The 16,335-nt window shown below is 37.9% G+C and overlaps 1 protein-coding gene across 1 annotated transcript in view; it reads right to left on the minus strand.

Moving 5' to 3' along the window:
* The window catches only part of ABCC4 (ATP binding cassette subfamily C member 4 (PEL blood group)), a gene marked incomplete in the record, with an annotated part of 121,259 nt that overhangs the window by 8,063 nt on the left and 96,861 nt on the right, over positions 1-16,335 (minus strand). Inside the window, 5 exon segments of the mRNA XM_072411097.1 lie at positions 460-615; positions 1,409-1,600; positions 3,328-3,428; positions 6,230-6,340; positions 7,588-7,707. Coding sequence (XP_072267198.1) covers positions 460-615; positions 1,409-1,600; positions 3,328-3,428; positions 6,230-6,340; positions 7,588-7,707 — 680 coding nt within the window.

A 16,335-nucleotide genomic window follows, 5' to 3' on the forward strand; every position in this document is an offset into this window, starting at 1 on the left:
TTACACAGTAACACTCTGACCGTAAATACCAATATAAAGTGTGTAAAATATTGTTAGGGTTCAATCACATGGGTACCTCGAGGCACAGCTTGACAGAGTGTACTTTATTAAAGCTGACAAATGTAATATAGCTTCTATTCATAGTGTGCTGAGATCACTATGAACACACAGCAAAAGTTACTATTGAAACACATGGCTGGTGGGCCAATAAACTAGTCTACATGTTTATGGCAACCTCAGCTCCCTACAAAGAACAACAATTATCTAGCCAGACTGATACTTCTAGGTACATAAACTGATTACACAGACCACAAACTGAGGACCCAAAATGGTCTGGAAACCAAAATAAATATTACTTCTTTTTATCAAGAAGATATTATTATTTTTCGATTTTCAAACCTAATCAGGATAAAGGCAAATAAAAAATTGAAAATTTACCGATTTATAATAAAATCATACCTGGGGTATAATAGACATCTTTTTGCGCAGATCATGCAAGCCAATTTCAGAAGTTAAAATTTTGTCAATCCAAATTTTTCCTTCAGGTTCAGCAAGACGGAAAAGAGCAGATATAAGGGAACTCTTTCCAGCACCTGTTCTTCCAACTATTCCAACCTGTAAATCAGTCAAACAAATTGTTTTTGGCAAGTTAATGGTAAGAATCAAATTAACAAATAAAACTTTGTTGATAGTTCACAATCAAAGACAACCCATAACTATTTTTTATTAGTATATCCTGAAAGCCTTATGGAATAGAAGATTTTTAAAAAGTGATAAACATGTAACTTTTAAGTAGCCACAAATAGTGAATGCCCACTAAAATGGACTTTGGTTATTAGTTAAGCAAGGCGAAAAAGGGTAGGTGTAGTAGGCAAGGCGAAGTAGGTGTAAAACACTACATTTTGTACGTACGTACGTATGTACATACATACAACCACCCATTCTTCACACAACACTTTTTTGGTAAGTTAAATGCTTTAATTTCAAACCTCAGTTCAGATGAAATTATGACTACTGAACATGTCTTCTAGATTATATTTTAGAAGGAAACACTCTAGGTACCCATAATGGTGGTTCCATTCTGAATTGGATGACAGTTCATTTTATGTGTTCTTGTCTAATATTTGTTATTTACCCGCTAACAATATAAGGCTTCCAGAAAGAAAGTATGCCCTGTTAATCCAGCTTTAGTCCTAACAGTTCACCTAGCTAAGTAATGTAATAAATACTGTATAAGGAAAGACTCTTTTAGAAATTAGGGCCTTCTGCCTTTTTATGCCCCCAATGGTCAGTAAAATATAGAGCACAAAAACATTTTATTGGCAGGAGCATTTTAAAGACACATTTACAAATGAATCAATAATGCCTAATTAGTGTTTCCCCTAACATTTTGATGCTAAAAAAATACCTTTTCCTTTGGTCGGATTAGGGCTGTTAAATGTCTTAGAACCAACGGTCCATCCAAGCTGTATGCAAAGTTGACATTTTCAAATGCTATCATACCCTTGCTTGGCCAGTCAAATGGCGGGCGTCTTTTGGTTTCCCACTCAGCTTCCTTTTCTAGCTGTGTATACTCCATAACTCGTTCTACTGAGATCATCTGCAATAAATAATGTAAATTATATTGGATTACAGCAATAATAATATCAGGGTTGAGGCTTGATGTTGGGATCGATGACCAGTGCTCCATCTCAATTCACATTAAGCAACCCTCTTGAGGGAGCATTTTATGTGTGCACTGGTGCTTAAGTTCCCTCTAGGAAAGTAACACCAAAATAAAGTTACAGAAACACATATTCAATTAGACAGAAACTGTAGTAGTAGATATACATTTATTTAATTTTTATAGTGCCATCTCAAACTGTTTGTTGTAATAGTGGTGCAGTGAGCTTAATAATGTCAAAGAAGCACTACAGTCTAACTTGGTGCACTTCATATTTTTAACAGACCTGGTAAGACACACACCCCTTTCTTCTTCAGCCAGTGCAGGACTACCTGACCTTAACAAGTGGGCTGTTCCCCAGTAAGGATTAGCTAGAAACATGTAGGCATTTAAGATGAGCCACCTAAGGTGCCAGCCAGAGGTAACAAGAATTAGGGAACACTGCACATGTAAACGTAGATACAGCAATAGAGCAGTAAGAATGCAAGTTAAGTGACATTGACAGTATGAATGTAGAAGTGTTTACTAAGAGTGAGAGCAGGATACCAGTAGTCAACATAACCAAGGCACAGAGTCAAGAAAAGTCATTATTAAAGATAGAGTAACCAAGCACATTGCAAGGACAGGAGCACTAAAAATAAATAAGAATAGACTACATAACCAAATGGAAGCAAACTATAGTGTCCATAATCTAATCACTTCAAACAGAGAATGGACACTGATGTTCTTTAAAAGCAGTTTGGAAAAAGACCAATAAAATGGCACACATGCATGTCCATGCATTTGCACAGCTCACAAGAATGAAAGAGGCCTTAAATGCAAGAAGAGATTATTTTTTTATACTATATATCATTTTGTTTACAATCTATTTATGCATATGCACCTGAACTACATCTTACTGATTGAGTGTAATATCATTTTTTTTAGTAGTCTACAATCATTTATCAAAAAAAAAAAAATAAAGATTCAAATTTTCAGAAAACAAAGACTGCAAAGACAACCTGAAAACAAAAAATGTAGATACCAGGATAGGATAAACAGCAGCATAGTATGGTAGATGTTTAAGGGTACCAGCTACAACCTCCATGATGAAGTAAAACCTCTTAAATAAATTACATTTCTAACCTGCATAAATATGGAAGTGTATTTATTTGTTTGGAGAAGTAAATATTTACTAAAGAAAACATCATGATGTTCCCTAATTATATAGCAGAAGTAATTGCTCCACCAATATGCACTACTCATGTTAAATAGAAGTGGAATTGTTTGAGGTCAATTACACAAGTCTTCATCTCTGGGTACTTAAATTCTAAAAATAGGCAGCACAGTTGGCTCAGTACACTATCTGCCATATAGTCTTGGCCAGGACATATTTGCAAGGAGTTTGCATGTACTCCCCTTGTTTGTGTGGGTTATCTACAGGCAGTCTGTTTTCCTCGAACATCACAAAAACATGAAGTTAGGTTAATTGGCTTCCCCCCAAAAAAATAGATAGAAGTAGATAAATGTTCTGAATAAAAGTTAAATTTAAGAGACCATAGCTGGCCCAAAATGTCTTTTTAAAACAAAATAACAGTAAAACGTTTTGATTGAAATACCTTATAGATGGAAACAAAACCACAACAGTCCACCACTATCTTAGAGCTGATAAAAATAAACCTTACCAGATTTTCAACTTCTGCACTCTGCCTTACACCCCATTGGAAGGATCCCATAATTGTAATGGCATAAGACAGCGCTAAACCAACCTGTCCGGCATCAAGAGCTGTAGGGAAACCAGATCTTTTTATTTGCATGAAATACAGGCAACATTGGGCAATATTGTTACTAAGTGCATCAGAGATAAATTTATAATTTATACAAAGAATGTGTATAACCTGTTTGTATTGCGAAAGAACAGGGGTTCCTCTCGGCAGTGGTCTCATATGACCCCTACTGTGGTAAACCAACAGCTTTCCAACCAGCAATGCTTACTTTCTTTAACAGCAGGGTATGTGTCATATTACTACAGAGGACCAATACACAAAGTTAAGAAGTTCTTTTCTGCAGAAAAATGTGGTGATTTTAAAAAACAAAGGTGAGGTATGGTACTGTAAATATTTTGGTGCACAGTGATTTCATTTATATGGCTTAGGCTGAAAATGTCAAACCTGGACAGCTAATAAGGATTGCCTAAATTACTCCAATCCTTTTACCTGACAGGTGCCAGTCAGGACTTTAACATCCAAGAGGCATGTCAAGCTGATTCCTGTGTATGAGTACTGGATTACACCTATGGCGTTACTAAAGGGTGGGTCTAGAAACAAAAAGAGCTGGTTGTTATTAGTTTGCACCTCCACTGAAATGGATGCTGTTTTGCAGCCAAATTGTGGAGTAGTTGTTCAATATCTGTTCTAAGTGCAATATTATTCACAACAATGACTTTCTGTATATCTATAAGCTTGCCTAAGTCGAAGTGTGTATTATGACTCAAATATTTTTTTCTGATATTCTGAACCGGCAGAGCAAATAATTAAACATTTTAGTGACTTAGTCAATGTATTGTGACTATATTTGAAATGTTGTACAAACCTATTCCTGTCATAAACTCATTTTAGACAATTCTTGCATGCTGATAAAATCAGTTTTATTAATGATTCTCAACTATCTGTTGAAAGTTACCCTACATGGATATAGAACACAATAAATGTCAAACTAGAACTCATCTTAAATAACTGCATGATGAACAAAGTAATATTATAAAGATTTACATCAATAATATGGATTGATCTTTTGTTTCTGAGAAGCAGACCGTATCACCATATATCACCATATACCTTCTTCTGTAGTACTTCTTTGTTTACGATACAGTCACCCCCTGTTCAGGGGGGTTACTGAAGTTCCAGGTCTAACTTCTAATTTTTTATTAAAAGAAATTTTACATCACAGATGATACACTGTTAGGGCAGTAAACTGTACAGTTAAATGTGGACAAACGATCTTCTTAACACGTAGAACATGTTTTCAAGGAAGGTAATGTTAAATGGTAATGTTAATGTTAAAAGCTGTCTACAAAAGACTCACCGATTACCTGAGCACCAACTCTCTCCTTGACCCCCTCCAGTCCGGTTTTAGAGCTGCCCACTCCACTGAAACAGCCCTTACTAAAGTGGCCAATGACCTCATCAGAGCTAAGTCTCAAGGCAACTTTTCCCTGCTCCTTCTCCTTGATCTTTCCTCTGCTTTTGACACTGTTGATCACCCCCTTCTAATACAAATCATGCGCTCCATTGGTATCTGTGACACTGCTCTCTCTTGGTTTGCTTCCTATCTGTCTGACCGCTCCTTTCATGTTTCTTTCAATGGTAATTCCTCCTCGCCCACTCTCCTCCCTGTTGGTGTTCCCCAAGGGTCAGTTCTTGGACCGGTTCTCTTTTCTCTGTACACCTCCTCTCTCGGTAGTCTCATATCCTCCTTTGGTTTACTGTACCAAGTGTATGCTGATGACACTGAAATCTATCTGTCCACCCCTGACTCGTCTCCCTCAGTCCTGGATAAGGTCTCACGCTGCCTGTCAGCCATTTCATCATGGATGTCTGACCGATTCCTGAAACTCAACCTGGATAAAACAGAACTCATCATCATCCCCCCCTCAAATTCCAATTCTCCCCCTGACATATATCTAACTGTTAACAACACTTTTATTCCGCCCTCCCCTCAGAGACGTTGTCTTGGTGTCACCTTTGACTCGGCCCTCTCATTTACCCCCCATATTCAGAACATTTCCAGGTCCTGTCACTTTCACCTACGCAACATCTCCAAAATCCGCCCCTACCTGTCTCCTGAGACCACCAAACTCCTTGTACATGCTCTTATCATCTCTCATCTGGACTACTGTAACTTCATCCTCTCTGGTATTCCACTAACCCTACTCTCTCCTCTACAATCTATCATGAATGCTGCAGCCAGACTCATCCATCCTTCCCTCCGCTCCTCTTCCGCTGCATCTCTTTGTAGTTCTCTCCATTGGCTTCCATTTCACCTTAGAATCAAATTTAAGCTCCTGTGCTTTGCCTTCAAATCCCTACACAGGTATTGTCCCACCTACACTTCTGACCTGGTAAAAAAGTACTCCCCCTGCCGCTCTCTCCGCTTCGCCAATAACCTACTAATGACTTCCTCACTCAAAACCTCATCACATGCACGGCTCCAAGACTTCTCTAGAGCTGCCCCAACTCTCTGCAATGGTCTTCCTCGTCCTATTCGGCTTGCTCCTACTTTCTGCTCACTTAAAAGAGTGCTCAAAACCCATTTTTTCAAACTTGCCTACCCATCTTCTTCTGTCTTTTGAAACCATCACTACTTCCCACCACTACATATCTCCCATCCTATTGTGTGTGAAATTCCCCCACCTACTAGATTGTAAGCTCTTCGGAGCAGGGTCCTCTCCTCCTGTATCACTGTCTGTATTAGTCTGTCATTTGCAACCTATTTAATGTACAGCGCTGCCTAATATGTTGGCGCTATATAAATCCCGTTTATTAATAATAATATTAATAATAATAACCCTTGTAACACACAACTTACTTTTTGAAAGAATTAGAGAACCAAAGGCAATTGCTATAACAAACAAGGCGCATATGGCATCCAGACGTACCGCAAGCCAACGGGATGTTGTCAAGAATAAGAACCAGGCCTCTAAAAAGAAAGCAATGAGTGTGATATAATATGAAATACTATGCTCAAAAAAAACAAATGTTTAATTATAGTCAAAATATGTTTGACATTTCTGTTTTTTTTTTCATTTACACTTGTGGCAGAAGATGGTTTGTAAATAAACAGATGACATAAAAATAAATGAACAGATGTGTTACTGAAGTATACAAACTCCTATGCTGACTAAGAGAAACAAAATATAGGCTCTGAAATGCTAACCTTTTTAGAAAAATGCTGACTCAAAAATCTGGAGGAATAAGCACTTGGTCACATTATCTCTGTTGAGAGATAATGTATCTAGACCCTTCTAGATCATGTATCTAGACCCTTGGACATCTGACCGGCAATAGGCTGCAACTTCCTACAAAAAAGTTTAAATCTGTAATTTCTAAAACTTCTACCAAGATATCATATGGAGTGTTCTCAGTAATGTTTTTTTTCTCTTTCTTCCATAAAACATAGCTTTTCTTCTGAATATGGAGTTCTACTTCCAGTTTAAGACCTCCAGCTATTTCAGAGTCAAACGGCCATTTCCTGTCTGACCCAGGCAATGACTTGGATACCCTGCAGGACTTGAATACAATAAAAATGGGGTTTAGGGATGGGGTCAATCACAAGCATTGATGGAAGACCAGGGACCCACAATGGCAGCCATGAGGTCAAGAGGGGAATGGCAAAGAAAACTGCAAAACAAGAACATGTTTAGTAAATGGTTGCACCCCTGTTGCAAAGAGAAAAATGGCTCCCACAGCCATTTGGGGAATTAGAAACTATCATAGGGAAGGGTACATCATTTGATCAAGCTTTTTTTTGACCTACAGCAAATTATGGGTCAAAAGGCAAGTCAAGAACAGAGGAGACACACCCATAAAGAACCAAAAGGAGAACTGCAGAGTGGGTTCCCTCTGCCTGGGCTTGTCACTGGATGACACCATGGGACTGAATAAAGAATAAAAATGCTTAAAAGAAAACTGGAGTTGAATAAAGATACTGTCTATAGCCGTTAGATCTTCTGTTGAATGTGTTTGTTGAATAAAAGACAAATCCTAACTGTTTGGTAATAGAAACATAACTTTTGCTTCAGTTAAGTCTAATGCAGGTTGTATTTAAGTTAAAACAAACACTTTATCAATTATTTATTCTGGGTAGTGGTGGTAACACCTAATAAACACACTTCAACAATATTGTAAAAAAAATAAATAAATAAAAAAAGGAATCTTTATACAAACCAGAATGAAGGTCCTGTTGTGAATCAAATAATTGCTGAAACCGCTCTTCAGCTTTAAATGCTCTAATGGTCCAAAGTCCCTGGAGGGAAGATGACAGATGGGAAAATACTGGACTTCGAGCTGGAGAAGAAAAATACTTTGTGTTAGTTTTATATCTATATTATTGGGTTTACCGTAAAACATTTTCCAAACACATCATAATGGTGACTACAAAACATAAGTACACAGACAGAAAAAGAGGCTGCCATTGGTGATCTCCAGAAAATACTCACAGCCTGTAAATCAACCCCAATGACTTTGAAAGCATAGACAGCACGAACATTAGTATTTTCAGGAGCAATCAGCAAGGACAGCTTTTATTTTGGGTTTTCAAAAAAATTTTTGAAACCCTTTATTTTTCTTGAAAATTTCAATTACAAAATATGGTAGATCTATTTGTGGTTGCTAAAGGGTGGTCTTTACACTATTTTGATTTCAACCAGCTTGATCTCCAGCTCTGGATAAATAAAATAAGTCCAAATAAATTAGGATGTGCTCTTTAAACACCAACTTTTTGAATGCTGCTTCTGTAACCTCAATGCAACTAAAACCTTGTTTGTGTACGTAGAGAGAGGATTTACTCTATATGCAGTTTACTTGGAAAAGTTAACTGCAGTTCACCTAGTGAACTCACATGGGTGATATTTAACCTCTTGTCAAATTACCATATCTAAGAAAGAGTAAGATAAAAGACATACAGCTATTTTTCACTTCTTCAATTGTGAAACCCCCAGGAAAAGCTTTGGACCACTTGTTACTACAGAGTAGGCAGGGTTTGGGATAAGAAATTCAAGGCCTACTTTTTTCTGTCTTATTTATTTTGAATCAACAATAATAGAATCAATCAGAAAAGCATGGCCTTTACCAGCTCCCAGTTATGCTAACAAATTTGTCTGACTGCCTTGAAAATGAGACATTTGCAGACATTCTTGACTTTTTGCAAGTGAAATGGTATTGCTATTAGATAACAATGACAACTTTTTGTTTAGCCCAAATATGTAGTAATAAAGAAAAGCAATAACACAACCCTAAAAGTAAAAGGGGAATCATAATCTACTGCTGTGAAAATACTATTTCAAACAGTATAGATTAGGGGATGTGGGTGGGTATAGTTGGCCACAACATAACTTTGGGGTGTGTATTTATCATTGAAGGTGAATCATTCTAGTCCATGTGTTGTTTTGTTTTGTTTTTCATTACAGTGATTGATTCAACTAAATATACTCCGAATTCTACCTCTTTTTTCTGGAATTAAGGGGGATATTCACAAGGCATTCACAAATATTACTTGCTGGTAGAACTAATATCTTTCACTTATCTACATTGCTATAACACAGTACACACAAGCACATCTTTTAAACAATACTTTGCCAGTTCTGTCACTTATCTACACATATAACGAGAATGATAAGTGTTTACAGCATGCAAGTAAATATTTACAGAAAGTACATTTTTTTTACTCCTTATGGCTGGGTCTACATGAACGGTTTTAAAAACGCATATAAACGTTCCTACCACGTTTATATGCATTTTTATGATCTTTTACAAGCGTTTTAAAGCTTAACTTTAAACACTAAAAAACTTTTATAAACGCCTATGACGCGGTTTACCGGGAATTGCCACAATTTTACGTTTATAAAAGTTTTACTTTTAACTATTTCAGAAAATGAGTACAGGGGTACAAAAAACCCCTTACTCATTCCCTGAAAGGGTTAAAATATGTGTGGAACATTGGACGAGGCTTTAATGTTAAATTATTTTATTAAATGTGTGTGTGTTTGTGTAAATAAAGTCTGCTATGCTGACAGCTCCGCTCCCCTGATTACTCCCGCAGCCCTAGAGGAGCTGTAGTATGTGTTATAGATACAGAACATGTCACAGCTCCTCTAGGGCTCTGGGGCCTCTAGGAAACGTAAAACCTCAGCCAATCACAGAGCACTAGAGGTGAATGGACAGCCTTGTCCTCATATAACCCCTAGTGCCCTGCGATCCCTCACTGTCAGGGGTCCTAGGGCTGTGCTCATGTCATGATTGCAGCCCTGGGAATCATCCTTTCATTGGGATAACCTGAAAAAAAAAAGTTTAGTTACACAAACACACATACATTTAATAAAATAATTTAACATTAAAGCCTCGTCCAATGTTCCACACATATTTTAACCCTTTCAGGGTTAAAATTACTCATTCCCCAGGGTGGGGTGGTGGAGATCTGGGAGTCTCCTTATTAAACGGGGCTTCCAGATTAAAAAGACCTGCTAAAAACGCTTTTAACCTCCTTGCCGTTAAGCCCGACCTTCGTACGGGCTCAAAAAAGTTGCTCTTTTCGTTAAGCCCGAGATTTTCCGTACATTAAAATCCCCACTTAACCAGGTAAGTGGGGATTTTAATGTAGGGAAAATCTCGGTCCCCCTGTGCTCATCCAGCGTCGGGTTCGTGTTCCAGCGTCGTCCTCCGTTGATCGTCGTCCGTCGGTCTCCGTTTCCAGCGTCGGGTGCCTTCTCGTATACCAGCGGGACCAGGTAAGAAGCAGGCCGGCATCTTGTGCTCCGCTGGCCGGCCGGCGGAACACAAGATGCCGGCCGGTTTCTTACCTGGTCCCGCTGATCATCCAGTGTCGTTCTCGTTCCAGCGCCGGGTGATCTCTGAAACATGAAGCTGGCCGGCGGAGGAAAAAAACAGCCGGCCGGCTTCTTGTGCGTGCGTGATGACGTCGGCGCGTGTGCGGGAAATTCAAATTGAAACTCATTCATTCATTTTGTATTGGATTGAATACAGGAGTTTGTATTCAATCCAATACAAAATGAATGAATGAGTTTCAATTAAAAATAAATACAAAGTATGTATTTTGTATTGGATTGGATACAGGAATTTGTATTCAATCCAATACATAATGAGAGTTTGAATTTTGTTCTCATTTTGTATTGGATTGAATACAAACTCCTGTATCCAATCCAATACAAAATAATAGAAAATATATTTATGTGGTTTTGTCTATAGGTATGTGACATTGGACGGTTGGACACTAGGGAGGTGTTTTAGAAAAATATATTACTATACATTATACCGAATTATCGCATTTTAAGTATTGGATTGAATGCAAAATCCTGTATCCAATCCAATACAAAATAATAGAAAATATATTTATGTGGTTTTGTCTATAGGTATGTGACATTGGACGGTTGGACACTAGGGAGGTGTTTTAGAAAAATATATTACTATACAGTATACCGAATTATCGCATTTTCAGTACTTTTCATTTATTTATGTAGTCATGTTTAAGCTGAATTTTGTGTTTTTCCTTTAATTTTATTAAAAGTAATTTTTTTTTTTTTTACATGATTGTGTGTTTCAAACATTTTTTATATTCATTATATCTACTAGAACCCTATTCGGACATATTTCTGTAAGTTACAGGTCTACAATTTAAAAAAAAAAAAATTGCATGAAAACCTGTAACACTTTTGGTACAGAAATCTAGACCTCAGTGTAACGCCCAGGTGGTTAAAAGCCCCCATTGTTTTCAATGGAAGCTTTCAAAAAAAACCCTTAAACACGCTTGTAAAAGCCTCCATTAAGTTCAATGGGAGCGTTTTCAAGCGTTTTCCCGCGTTTATCCTGCGTTTTTTTAAACGTTGCAAGCAACGTTTAAGATAAGGCTCAAAAATGTGCCTGAAGGAAACGTTCTGGTGTAGATTAGCTCATTAGCTCAAACTTGAACCTAAGGATTAATCAGGGATTCATATTATTCTTGTTTACAAATTTTTTTATAGTTTGGACAGAGGTAATTACAGTATGTGACTTCTTTATTAAGAAAGTAACCCATTAGGTAAGACACAAAAATTACAGTACTTGTATTACAGTAGTAAAGAATGAGTAGCCAGATGCACAGTTAAATACCTTTAGGAGATATGTATCAATTCTGCTGTCCAGTGAAACAATGTTAATAGAAGCACTAAACAGAATAACAGGCAGACTACTAGGAGATTTCATTTAGATTCTACTTCTACTGCCACAAATTGGAACAGTGACAATATAAAACCTGCCTCTAGCCTCTTACCTGACCACATCTACAGTGCTAAAACTGGGGCAAGCTTTTACAAAACTTTATCAGTTGGCTTCACAGACAAAAAACTATTACTGTACTTTATTTAGGGTGGATGATTTGCAATAGTTGTATCTAATTTGTTCATCAAGCTGATTGATAAATGGTAAAGAAACGAAGGTGGCACCAAAGAGAGTAGCCCGAAATGAGAGTTTGGTAGGAGAGTTCCCTCTCGAAGACCCAGCCAGTAAATAACATGAAGGAGAGGAAGAAGAAAAAAAAAAAAGACAGGCTTTTGTGGGGCCAAATGGATCATGGATAAAAAATGATGCTTTATTCATATTAAACATCCTAAAAACAGAGACCGCCTATGCTAGCCCTAGCTTAACATAGGAGTAGTACTGTTCTAGCAATTTTATATACAATTACAGCAATATATATGTGTACAAGGTTGGATTTCCTTTCCCGATGCGTTTCGCCCCATGGGGCTTCCTCAGGGGTTTGGGAGATCAAAATTGAATTGCTGAAACCTTAAACTTGGGAAGAGGCCGTATCGTGCCTATCATTCCTCAAGTGGATGAAAAGGATAAAAACAGTTAGATGCTATATGCTGTTAGGGAAATATTATACATAGAAGATGGGTGTCTTGTGAAAGGACTGCTGGTAGAGACGCATACACATGCATAAGGTGGTATTAGCAGTCTTGTTAGTATACCAGAATATCCCGGTCTTTGAAGAAAAAACAGTGGGGGTTTGTTAGAATAAGAACCCAAGTTTGTTTTCGAAGATAGGGGTTGGAATTAGCAGCACTGACTGCTGGCAGCCGTCCAGATAGAGGGCTGATTGATAAATGCACTTACAAAAAGTTAGTATTGGGTAATAAAGTTAAGCTACGTACACACTTCCAATTATTATCGTTGGAAAACGAACGACGAACGTTCATGCACGATATATACGACCAATCGTATAGCACCGATCCTGCACATAGAGTTAACGACACGATCGTTCGTAGATATTGTACACACAATAGATACGATCGTTTGAGCGATAGAGGAACTATGTGCACGACAGGAAAGTGAACGGACGTTCGTTCATCACGCATGCTCTGAACATGGACGATCAACGAACGACCGTACACACGAACGATGTTCAACGATCGTCGTCCAATCCGATCCATCGGTCCGGTCGTTCGTTCGTTTCCAGCGACTTTCCTCGTTTGTCGGCGTCGTTGGTTACTTTTTTACGAACGATTTTTTGCCCAATCGATCGTTCGTCGTTCGATTGGAACGATAAAAATTGGAAGTGTGTACGCACCTTTAGACAAGTGGTATAAGATAAAGCATTGTTTCCCCCCAGGCCCCTTTAGCTGGCCGTACCTCCCGGCACTTTTCAGCACCCACCTGGCTGTTTTTGGGTGGTTACTAAAGAGTTTGGTCACAATAAAGGGGCTGCCACCCACCTAGAATTTCTTTCCACCCGGCTTAAAAAAATTTCTGGGTTGAGCACTGTAAAGATATGATATGGACCAAAAAAATTAGATACTATGGGCTGGATTTAATTAAGCTATCCAAAGCTAGAGAGGATACACTTTAATCAGTAAAGCTGGTTGATCCAGCAAACCTGGAATGGATTTCTTCAGTCATTTGCGATTTGTTAGCAAGTGTTTTAAACCCTGGACCAGATCCATTCCAGGTTTGCTTTATCACCCAGCTTCACCGATGAAAGCGTATCCTCTCCAGGCTTGGAGAGCTTTAATAAATCAGGGCCTATAATTTCAAGTCCAATGGTGAGCAACTGCCTGAAGTTAACAGCATTATTGTGTACTATCACACAATTAGTATGAGGGGTGGGCATGTGACTCCTTCCATTATAGTAACAAGATTTGCATGATGTTGTGGTAAAGATCATGTAACACAACTACCATAGATGTCTGATTCAGAGGTTACATTTTAAAATAGTATTTAAAGGTATATATTCATAGTAGTTTTTGTACATGCACAGCTCCTATACAATACAAATGTTAAGGACAGAAGGGAATTTTATTTACTTTTTACACTGAACCGAACCAAGCAACAAGGACTAACACGGTTTCTGTACATTTCCTTCAAGCATCATGACTGCAACGCTCGCTTATTAATGGAATATAAAGTGACAGCAACCGGTTGTGCGTGTCAGCAGGTAAGACAGTTCTACAATGGAGGCATTATGAAGCTCTTTCAAACTACAGTAGCTCCCTTTCATTCTTCCTTTCACATTTTTTATTTTCCCTTTATTCAATGGTCACTTTCTCCACAAAACTAAATGTCACCTAACATGAACCAGACAACAGAAGGCATGTCAATCATTCCACTTTTGAAAAAAAGACAAAACATTACTTATTGTCTGAGCAACCATGAAAGGCATTCTGATTAGAGAGTCTTCAAGGACAGCTCACCAATGAACTGAAAAACCTATACAACTTGCATGCACGCACACACACACACATATTGTGAACTCCTGTGAATGACCACTGCAGAAAACATTAGTATTTACTTCTCCTTTGGAAGTGCACCAAACCTAATTCTTATTACAATCTGATATCTCACATTTTATATATTTATCAGCCTACTTAAAAAGGGGAAAACAATCTCCACCAGAGTAATCAATCTGTAAAATAATGACATGCCCATAAATTGGGTCATTACCATATACACAAATATATAAAAATAAATGTATTATTCAATTATCAAAACATAAAGGTATACAAAAAGGTTATGGAAAACTCCTTCAAGTTCACAGCATTGACTCAAATATATAGCAGTGCATCATTATTTATGCAATACTATTGCCACTATATTTTTCATATATTTTATCTTTTAACCTTGTTCTAAATATTAATATTATCCAGTCTTTATATAGTGGCAACAAATTAGCAGCACTTTACAAAGACTGTAGTCATGTCACTAACTGTCCCTCAAAGGGGCTCACAATCTAATGTCCCTTACCATAGTCATATGTCATCAACATAGTCTTAGGTCGATTTGGCGGTAAGCCAATTAACCTAACTGCATGTTTTGGAATGTGGGAGGAAACCAGAGTACCCAGAGGAAACCCATGCAAACACCTGGAGAACCTGCAAACCCTGTGCAAATAATGGCTGAGATTTGAACCTGGGACCTAGTGCAGACAGAGTGCTAACCTCTGAGCCACAAGTAAATATTTATATATACAATGTTTTCCCCGTGTATAGGTCAGGATTTCTTCTAATCAATATTGTTATAATACATTGCACAGAGAACACAACTTATGACCATTATCACAGTGGGAACTACAGCAATAGCAGTACGTGCAGCTACTAATTAGCCCAAAGTTGCGGAGGGCCCTAGGGCTCAGAGGGAATGGACTATCTAACTAATTTCTCTGGGTAGTAGGTAAACATGGGCTGTCTGGTCTATCCAGACCTCCATCTGCAAGGAGTCGGCTCTGACAGCTGAAAGATTTGCCACTTGTTGCCACTTGCAAACACAAAACAACTAAGCGCTTCTGTGTTTACAAGATAAAGGGTCAGGTTAGTGAGCTGTCACAGAAGGACCCCCAATAATACAGGTATAAGCAGCAAACCATTTTTTTTGTAACTAACTTGCACTACAGATGTGCACATGGTTTTGGAAGAATATAAGAAAATAATACCTAAAGGTCACTTTTAGATAACATATCCTGCATGGTATTTTTGTGCTGTCCTTATTTTCTTATATATAGCCAATTTTTACTGTTATATTATTTATTTTTTGATACATGTGTTTTGATTCCTATTTGCTTATGTGTTCAATAGGCCACCGAACAAAATTTGGTATGTGTCTTTTGCCTAATATGCACGTAAACTTATAGAAGAACTTTTAGAAAATATAGAAGTTTACTCTATACTTTTTAAATGTGGTGAATGCTTTGGTCGTCATTTTTAGACCCTTTTTCCCTTTTAGTTTTATCTGCAGTTTTGTCTAAAACTAGGGCTTTTGTGGTGACAACACAAGTGACGTGTATCAATGGAGAACCAGTGTTGTCACTCCATGAATGAAGTGCTTATGGCTACAGAGCCCCTCCCCTCTCAACAACATTGGGGAGGGAGGGGGGTCAGGTAGCTTGTAGTTCACACAGAAAGTTCAGTCAAGGCTAAAACATTACTTGGTATTCAGGGCAACATTGCTTATTGTCAACAGAGGTTTATAGTTTATAAGTTTTTTGTATATTTAACAGCAATAAAAGAGGAATTGTGATAGGGTTTTCAAATGAAGAAACACACAGATGGAAAGTCTATTGCAGAAAACAACAGTACATACTTCATCCTGCTGTTAGTTGGTTTGTTCCCAAAATGCAGGAAATCTGTAACAGAGTAAATGAGCCTACAATCGCCACTTCTGATGTTGGATCAGGTATTGATATTCTTTATTGACTGCAGCCAACACTGGCCTGGGTGGTCCACAGGCTCTTGTGGAGTAACTACTAAGTCTACTTGAGAGTCTGGAACCACTTGAAATGGTATAGGCTATAACCCATGGAAGAATATGCTAGCTGATCTGAAGGAGATATATAAGGGGTGAGACTTTATATCAAACCCTAATCAGTCATATCCCTTTTGCAATATACCCTTCTCCCTTAAGCTATTATTTTTATGTGTTTCTCTTTATTCT

Source organism: Pyxicephalus adspersus, chromosome 1 (genome assembly GCF_032062135.1).
Source record: "Pyxicephalus adspersus chromosome 1, UCB_Pads_2.0, whole genome shotgun sequence".
In the NCBI taxonomy this organism is placed as follows: Eukaryota; Metazoa; Chordata; class Amphibia; order Anura; family Pyxicephalidae; genus Pyxicephalus; species Pyxicephalus adspersus.